General features: G+C 39.7%; 1 protein-coding gene and 1 long non-coding RNA gene across 2 annotated transcripts in view; one reads left to right on the forward strand and one right to left on the reverse strand.

Annotated features, from left to right (window-relative positions):
• The first annotated feature begins 243 nt into the window (after positions 1 to 243).
• The window catches only part of arl10 (ADP-ribosylation factor-like 10), a 15,610-nt gene continuing 6,105 nt past the window's right edge, over positions 244 to 9,748 (forward strand). Inside the window, exons 1-2 of the mRNA XM_010791990.1 lie at positions 244 to 551; positions 5,759 to 5,942. Of these exons, the coding sequence (XP_010790292.1) occupies positions 414 to 551; positions 5,759 to 5,942 (322 nt within the window). The 5' untranslated portion in view covers positions 244 to 413. The remainder of the gene's footprint in view (positions 552 to 5,758; positions 5,943 to 9,748) is intronic.
• LOC104963406 (uncharacterized) overlaps positions 7,217 to 9,748 on the reverse strand; it is a 7,046-nt gene continuing 4,514 nt past the window's right edge. Inside the window, exons 3-4 of the long non-coding RNA XR_800311.1 lie at positions 7,544 to 7,606; positions 7,217 to 7,433 (exon numbers count right to left, since the gene is read on the reverse strand). This is a non-coding gene — a long non-coding RNA (uncharacterized lncRNA). The remainder of the gene's footprint in view (positions 7,434 to 7,543; positions 7,607 to 9,748) is intronic.

The following is a 9,748-nucleotide window of genomic DNA, read 5'->3' on the forward strand; positions in this document are numbered from 1 at the left end:
CTTCTGTACTTCTGTGCTTCTGTACTGTAACATTTTTAATTCAGGACTTTAACTTCTAATTAACTTTTTAAAGACCCTAGTGTTTGTACTTTTACTTAAATAAAGAATTGGATTAGCTACTTCATCCACCACTGGTAATTAATTACTGTGTCATTCAAATTGCAAAAGCCGCAGGGTCAAAAGTAGGCGTAGTTTACAAGCTGCACTTGAACGCAGCATTCCTTTCCATTTTCTTGCGCGTCTCGAACCAAAACAAGTAGAGCGAGCTTTGGTCACATGTAGAGAGAGCAGCGACAGAGAGAGAAGAGGAAGAGGAAGAATAGGAAGGAGCAGAAAGCGACAGTCAGGCTCAGCACTGTCCGTGTGAAGGAAGCCTTTCCCCGGGTCCGATCTGCGGTCGGTCCGCTCCACATATGGTTCTCCTCCGGCACATCTCCATCGCCCTGACCGCCGCCGTGGCTGCTCTGGGATCTGCTCTGTTCATCGCCCTGAACTTCTTCTACAAGAGGCGAATATGGTCACCACAGGCGGAGTACTGCACCATCAAAGAGGTGTGATAATATTCATTGTGTATGCTGTTTGGGTGTTCATTCAACTATTTAACTATTTAATACTGATATAACATCTGACTAAAGACAAAGCTTCAGAATTCTGGTTATAAATTAGATGAGAATGATGATGCATTTCCAATTAAAGTAAATTAATGCTGGTAAGACTGGTATCGATGTATTTGCACTATAGGAAAAAGAGTGGTGAGGATGAAGATGATTTTGAGACGAAAAGAAAGGTGATGCTGCTCATATAATAACTGACTTGTGAATGGTGTGATGAAGATGGACTTGATGATGATGATAGAGTTGATGGTGATGATGCACTAGTTAAAAACATTTAATGAGGTTAGTGAAAAATATGTTCTCACATACTGACTAAAGATAACATTGCAGAATTCGTATGGATATAATTGAGATGGTGATGGTGAAGAAGATGAGGGGGAAATTATGCTTAGTGAACATGGCAGTGGTGGTGATGATGAAGATGATTATAAGGGGGACAATAGGTAGAACAAAAAAAGAGTATGATGACGCTGCTCATGTATAACTGTAACAAAAGTCAAACATATGACACAGAGGAATAATACTATTTTTTTCATTTGTTATGCAGTTTAAGTGTTCATTTTACTTTGAGGGGAAGGTAGTTTTACACTGACTTAAGAAAACACTGCTGAATTATTATGGAGATAATAGAGATGGTGGTGAGGATGATGAGGGGGGAGATGTTTAGTGAATACATGGCAGTAGTGGTGATGAGGAAGATGTTGAGGGGGACAATATTTAAAAAAATAAAAACAATACAAAAAACTATTAAAGGGGAAAGGTGAGAATGATGATGATGAAGAGAAAAATGATGCTGCTCATGTATTACTGACTTGTGAAAGGTGTGATGAAGATGATGATGGTGGATTTGATTATGAGAGTCAATATTAAGTCAAACATATTACAATTGTGAGGTTAGTCGAGAAGATGATGTTCATTAATAAATTAGTGTAGTGGTAATGATGATGAGGTGATTTTGAACAGAATTCATCTTGGTGGTGAAACTAATTTAAAAGAGGAAGGTGTAAAGATGATGATGATGATGAAGAGGTGGATGTAAATGAGAAGCAGTAGAAGCCGAGGAAGATGGCGATAACATAGGTGAGTGTAAAGATGAAAATGAAGTTCATTAAAAGATGAGGTAGTGCCATAGTGATGACGATGAAGATGAAGATGATGAGGGGAATATGAAGATGATGAAGATGTAGCCCAAGGCTAGGGCTGCCACTGGCAAGAATCTGGCAATATGATTCATATAAGTATACAGCGGTTATAATTCAATATATTGTGATACATTAAGCAATATTCACAGATAAAGTGTATATTCAAAATCACATTTTAGATATAAAACAAAACACCTCCATATGCATGTAATCAGAGTACAAAAAAGTGACTTTGTTATGTAATCACAACAGTGGGATCTGCTTTTGCATTCAACATCCATCATCATAGTGCTACACTTATCTTTGCCTGTAAGCTATGAATTAAATTAGAATCAATAAAGTTTCATAAAAACGAATAGAGTGATACGATTCTGTATCTATATTTTATTACATCCCTAAAATGCGGGATTTTTATTTCCTCCCCATATCCAACAGATCACATTGTGTAGATAAGCTGAGGCCATATTATCATGCACTGTGTTTGAAATGCCCGGATGTGTACGTCAGTTCCACATCATGTAGTTGATGCCAATGTAACTGTAGTGTGTTTCCTGCCGACAGAAACGAAACAGCCGGTGGGACTGAGGGTCTTAATAAATGACTCTTCAATGGAGCAATTCAACAGCAGCCTGGAAATCTTAATAAAATCTATTTGCATGCGTCTAATCTTGTTTCCCATGATTCAATCAGTGGCAGCGGCAGCAGCCTGTAATAAGCTCAGCTCACTCTGTCTTCAGAGGATAATGTTGTCAGTGTCTGCCAGCAGCTCGCTGCAAAGAGGGGGCGTAAATGTTTTCATTCCTTTGGGAGCCAAATTGTACCATGATGCATTGTAATCACGTCTTCGGCCTCAGAAAGCAGGGGAGTTGACTAACGGCGTGTTTGTGACCTTGGGGAGTCTCAGCAGGTGGGAGGGCGACACATGCTCATTTACACAGCGACAAACAATCTCTGAGAGAGTGGAAACAGATTAAGCTGCCGAATAACTGTACCACCAGCCACAGGCCTTTAATGTCTCAGTCCATTCAGACTGGTTATTTCTGCAGACTCATGCTCCATTGTGGATGATTTGGCATCATTGTCGAGAAGGGGCCACTAGAGCACAGCTTAAATGTATAACCTTGCATAATTTTAGCTCTTCTTTTTGCTTTTTCTTTAATGTATTGTATGTATGGATTACCTCTTTACATAGCCATTGTCATCGCCAGGGTCTACGGCAGTGAGGACACAAAGAACCACCTCCCACACACTAAGATCATGAAATACTAAAACAGTCTATGAAATTAAACATTAACATTCAGGAGAGGAGAGAAAAGCTTCTTTCAGAATACTATACAAAATCCTATGTTCGTCCCACAGCTGTGAAATGTAAATTTTTGGAGAATTAGCGACAAATTGTAAATGGAAAGAAAGAAAATTATGTTAGGGGCATTACCATATTTACAAGATAATATCATTTCTATATTATTAACATGATATCAACATAACATCTTTAAATATAACGGTTATGTTCAATACCGTACCGTAATACTTGTCTAGTTATTTGCCCCTGCCTCATGTCTTTATGCTCATCTAAGCAAATAGATGTATTTATTTCATGCTTGTTACTTAGAGGTTTAAAGGCATGCAGGGTAATGTATTAATTCACTAATCAAGAAAAAAAGAACACAGAATAACTCCTCGAAAGTTGAACATGAAGGACTGATGATATGTGTATTAAAGGATAAAAGCTTCCATCACGTCTATCCTCTTTGAAATGCATTTCTATGAAGTCTATTGAGCGCTACAGGCCAGCTGACTTTATCGCTGCTGGGTGATAAAGCCCATGTGTTGCCGAGAGTCTGCTCTGCTGTAGTGTCCTTGGGCAAGACGTTAAATCCCTGTCAGAAACTAAGCAGTGTAGATCTGCAGCTGTTCTTTTTCCTGAAAAAATGTGGAGAAATTGGCAGAACTAAGGTTGAAATATAAAATAAAAAGTCTGTGAAGTATTTGAACTGATGAAGGGAGCAGGAGATAAAGGAAATTTGAAAAATAAATCAGAAAGCATATATGCAAAATTAGATAAGTTTGCAAAAAGTCCATGCTGACAGCAAAAGGGTTGAAGCTGCACGCAAGCTACAGATCCACCATGTTGATCTGAGGCTATTTTAACCCAGCAACACAATTCATTACCAAAACTATCTTTATTCCTTCATCTAACCTCCTTCTGACTTAATTACAGGGTAGCTTATAAGTAGATTTATGTCGAATTGAATTAGAGCTTATTCTGAGGTTATGCTTTGGATCTACCCTCCTCATCCATCAACAAAGTTAAGTCTGATGTTTTAATGAGAAAACTAAAAACAGCATCCCGGCGTGAAAAAGGCTGATATGAATTGCTAATTAAACTCCACAGAGCCGCAGCGTACATAATAAATAATGTCTAACCTTGTGTGACTTCTGAAGAGGAGATGAATGACGTGTGCAGGATTTCAGAGGGGTTGTGGAGTCTCAGGTGCAAAGAGAGCGGGGAGGTTTTGAAAAAGCAGCCAACCTTTACTGAGATCAACCGCTTCTGCAGATACAGTCAGCTCGAAGACAATTACACTCTGCTCTGTAAGTCCTCTCAAATCCAACCTAAGGACACTCCAATAGAAGGGTTATCATGCTGCTGCTTTGAGATGTCTTTCACTTATACCTCTTGAGGTTTGCAAACGCCAATTCAAATGACTGAACATTTTGAAGTGTCTTTTGCACACCAAGTGTCAAATTCCCACACGTCTGATGCATTTAGTTTCATACATAATGATGATCCAGTCTGCAGAAGTGCAAATCATGAAGTTAAAAGATAACAGATGGTGTGAAAAGCTTTTATACGATCACATATTTCCCTGGTGGTGATAGGCTTCGAAGCAGCATTGTGTGAACTGGTTTGGCAAGGGATTTCATGTAAAGTAGTTCATTTATATGTAAAATTCCACACCCTTAAGTTTTTTTTTTTTTACTGTTTGAGCCTATCATTCATAAAAACGACGTACTTCATTTTTGATATGGTCAGAAAAAGATAGCTCTAATAATTGTATATCCTTGGACAACTTCAGAATAATTAATGTTTCATTATCGGACATTATATTTTACAATCTATAAAATGTCAGGAAATACAGAAGCTCTATAACAATTTCCAAGAAGCAAAGGTTACATAAATCAGGATGTGTTGCATTCCACAAAGCCACCTGTTGATTTCAGACAATCCTCACTGTAGGTGTCAGCATAGCACTTGCACTAGTCATTATAACTACAAATCATTTGTAGTTTATAGATGTATATGTGTTTCTGCCACTGTAATATATGTCTATATTTTTGTTGCTGTATATTTATAGAACATTCTAATTTATCAAGAACATTTCATATTATGTATTATTTGTGGCGTAATAATAATCAGTAGCATATATATATATATATGCTGCTGATTATTGTTTTTATTTAAATGTTATCATGCTTATACTTTTCTCCACCTTTTAAATTACAAATGTTAATTGCCTGAACACATTGCTGCAGTGCACCAATTTGGGATGAATAAAGTATCTATCTATCTTTCTATCTGTCTATAATAATAATAATACAACTGTATTTATATAGCACCTTCCATGCAAGATACAGCTCAAAGTACTTTACAGAGCAATACAATATACATACAAATAACAATGAGTAAACAAGATATAAACAAGTTATAAAAAACTGAACAGAACAGAACAGAAAGAGTTAGATCACATGACCATAAAACAATTAAACATGAACAGTGATACCACTAAAATTACCCCAAATTAAAAAGATAGTGTCTTTCATTTACTTTAAAAACAATTCCAATGGAGTCGGTTGTTCTAAGATCCAATGTCCCACAGTTTGGGGCAACACAAGGCCCACTAGCCTTTCTTCCCTCTCCTCGTTCGTCATGCAGTGCTGAATAATTGATGTATTTATTAACAGTCTAAATGTGTCTGATGGTGTGTGCTGTACCTGCAGGAGGAGGAGGAGCGTGGGAAGCGTCAGGTCCTGGTCCTGGGTCTGGACGGGGCCGGGAAGAGCAGCATGCTGCAGGGTTTGACCCCCGGGGAGGCAGCGGGTAAGAGGGGTCACTGCCGGCCCACCCGCGGCTTCAACTTCATGAGCCTCAACGCCCCCGCCTGCCAGCTCGACTTCCTGGAGAGTAAGATTGCTTTTATCCCTCAAAAGCAAACACTTCTGAGGAAGCCAAAAGGCATTTATCTTTTATCAAACAGCATGAAGTCGAGAATTGCAAAGCTCTATGTAGTACAGTTGGCCATTTGTTTCATTAAACTTGCTCTTCATCAAACAACACCAAAGAGACGTGTATGTGGGGGATAAGAGCCTGAGAAAGTGCATCAAAAGCCTTTGATATAACCATGCTGCTGATGAGAATGTGGAGGAGTTAGCATGCTAATGTTAGCATTAACTTGTACTGACAGTTATGTTATCATAAAAACATAAAAGGGTGTTTAGATGTTTGCCAAATGTTGCTAACACATTAGCTAATTTTAGCTAATTCCTGTAGCTATTACTTTTAATAATGAAAGAGAGTAAAAAAGTGCATTTTGGCACTTTCTGTTCGCTTGTCCTGGTTTTGATCGTTTTTTCATGGGTTATTGAGATGAGATGCGTGAGGTCTGTAGTGAATGTCCAAAGCTTCCATGAACACAGTATCATAAAAACGGTGGTTGCTAGGTGGCTATATTTCACAACTAAACGTCACGATAACCTGCGTTTAGCTTAGCAGTGGTTACATGAATCATGCAACGTTTATGTTTGTTTTTTTACTAACGTTAGCTTTTGACTTCTGCATATTTCATTTACGATTCAAAGAATAATACAAAATGCTTTCAATATGCTACTTAAGTATATTTTCTGCTATAATCCAAAAAGAAATCCCAAAAGATTTGTTCAAAGGAATCCTTGCAAAGCTAACTCGCAGGGGGGCCTACAAAAAAACGTAAATAATTCCTGCACCTTTTTATTCTTTCATGATCTTAACGTCCATTTCTACGTCCATTTATATATACAGTCTATGATCTTAACACTATAAAAACGTCAACTCCTTTCACATTGTCATTCAAAACATTGTTATAAACAAAACCAGGATTAAAGCAGCTTCACATTTTGGTAAGTAAGTTAAACAGTTTTTTATTTTATCGGAAATCTGGAATGAACATGAAGGATAATGAAGTTCATTCATCAGCTGATTTCCATCTCCTCCCAGAAAGCTGACTGCATGAGTCATTCACAACACAGATACTATCTCTGACACTTAATCATTGTCCTTATTTGTTCAGCGACTGTTCAGGGTTAAAGTATCATGAAATATGTGACCTTGTTGTTACAGACATTTTACTCGAATACAATAAGTGTGGGTCTCAGAGAAAGGCACGCGAGTCCAGTTAGATTGTATTTACATACTCACTCATAAATCCTGCTAATTAGCATCCCACTGAAGCCACAGCGCTTCACTAAACATAAATCACTTGGTTCCTCATTGAGGTTGTCTGAGTGCGGGACTCTGGGCTGCAGCGGTCTCACAATGAGTTTCCGTGGATGAGTTTGGAGGAATGTGTCACGCTCAGCGGCTGATTTATTCATGATCTGAACACAGAGATCGTGGGCGACGACAATCTTTTTTTCATCTCTGAAAGTAAGAGGAATACATGTCAACGCCCACTCACTTCAGGCGCAGTAAATGTTAGGAGTCTTTGTCTAGGTGACATTGATGCAGAGGCATGTTGACAGCTCACTCACACGCATCAGGAGCTGCACAGTGCACAGGGACCCACGTTTCTCTGACTGAATCCAGATAAAGGTCTAAATGAAAAGATGCAGATCAGATTAGTTAGGAGTCGTTTGAGGCTTTTTAGCGTCAGGTGGTTTGTGCTAAAGGGAACTGAAAAACAGTATCAGGAAGAAGTTACTTTTACATATATGCAAACTGTGCATTCATGCCCAAATGTGTACCTTCCCTCTTTAGCACAGTGTTAGTACATGATGTACTAGTCTGCTTCTTGCTTCATTTGAGGAACTTCTTCAGCTCAAGCTCACAAACTTGCCTTGAATCAGACACTTCTTCATACTAAAGTATACACTAGTCGGGTTGCCAGTTTTTATTAAATAAGGAAACGGTCAGTTTTAACTCTAAAGAGGACCTCAACACTGTTCTTTTATATACTACACAAAATCTATAAATTAAAGGATTTAAATGTTATTTTTACTCCAACTCTCTAGTTAGATCAAAAGATGCAAAACATTTCCAGTCAACAGGTACAAGAAAAGACAATTTGTATTTCCCCAATAAAGTTTTTGTTTGGATAACATATGGAGGGTCAGGTTTACAAATAGGGCTAGGGGAACCACAAATCAATGTTGAAACCAACTTTGACACAACACAGGGATGTCATTGGATACATGTCTTGGGAGTCAGCATAGTTGGGGGTCAAAGTCAAACTTAGTTGAACTTTGTCTTCAAACTGTGTAAAAACAGCCCAGTTAAAGGTCCCATGTCATGGCCATTTCTACTGATCATAATTCCATTGTTGAGCTCGACTAGAATAGATTTATATTGTGCAATTTTCCAAACTCACATTGGTTTCTCATACAGCATCTCTGTATAGTATGTGTATTCACTCTCTGTCCTAAACAGCTTGTTGGAGCTCCTGCCCCCCCCCTCCCTATGAGCCCAGTGGCCGTCTGCGAGACAGCGAGACACAACGAAACCCAGCCCGAAACCAGCCCAAACACAAACACACCCGCAGCCTGGCTGGGAGTTTGTTTGTGTGCTCACACACCGACTCACAGCGGAGCTGCAGCTGAGGAAAGATTGAGTGTGTGTGTGTGTGAGGAAGTCTGCGGATTGGTCCATTTGGACCAATCCGCAGACGGCTCCAAGGATTGGTCCATTTGGACCGATGGGTCCATTTGGGTATGGGCACGTCACTGTACCCAGGAAGAAAAAGAGAAATCTCCAACGAGGCGTTCTGGGGCAGCATACACAGGTATTTTCTGTGCTAGAGTTTTACTCGCTACAGGGTGTACTTTGAGGGTTTTTGACTCTGCAGACCGTTTACAAGCATAAAAACCTTCATAGCACACAAGGGGACGGGTAATAACCGGAAAAGCATGACATGGGACCTTTAATGTAAATTCAGCCACAAGCTCCATTGAAGACATTGCTGAGGTAGTTTTGCCCTCAGGCCTATAACTGAGTTAAATATAAACACACATCGACATCATTCACACCCTGTCGCTGTGTCGCTGTGTGCTCCAGGAACTCGAACTGAATTTGTTATTAATAGGCAGGACGAGACAACTGATACCACCTGACCAGGAACTACTGAGCTAACGACTAACTAAATAATACTTAACGCCATTCTACCGAGTATCTTCCGAGGTTAGAGTGGGTCCTTTTTTCGTACAGGACGAAGACTCGGAAGTGGCGTCGTGTGTCAGTACCTGAGTCTCTCAGACAATGGTCGAAGTTACCACCCCTTTCAAATTATATTCACTTCCGTAATTGAAGGGTGTAAGGACGACACTCTGTCTGACTGGACTCCGATATTAGGGTCTCCGCGAGACGCGCGGTTGCTTAGCGACGAGTGGTCTCGCTTGAAGTCAGCAGGGGTGGCGAAGGCTCAAGTCTGTCGTTCATAAGTAATCACGACCTGAATACCTCTTACAGACGATCCTTTGACCATTCACTCCATGGACATCGTACACTGACGCCGTCGTCATTTACGTAGAGCCCCCACATCGAAAACTTTCGATCCAATGACAATTCTTTTTGACTCCGTCAAGACACAGAAATCAGTGCTCTTTCGAGCGTCCTGCAACGGGACGATGTCCGGGCGGGATAATTTGTGTGTTGTGTGTGGTGTGTGTTTGTGTTGTGGTGGTGTGTGTGTGTGTGTGTGGTGTGTTGTGTTGTGTGTGTGTGTGTGGTGTGTGTGTTTGGTG

The sequence above is a fragment of the Notothenia coriiceps genome, unplaced genomic scaffold, assembly GCF_000735185.1.
Source record: "Notothenia coriiceps isolate Sejong01 unplaced genomic scaffold, NC01 NC01_scaffold00036209, whole genome shotgun sequence".
Taxonomy (NCBI): Eukaryota; Metazoa; Chordata; class Actinopteri; order Perciformes; family Nototheniidae; genus Notothenia; species Notothenia coriiceps.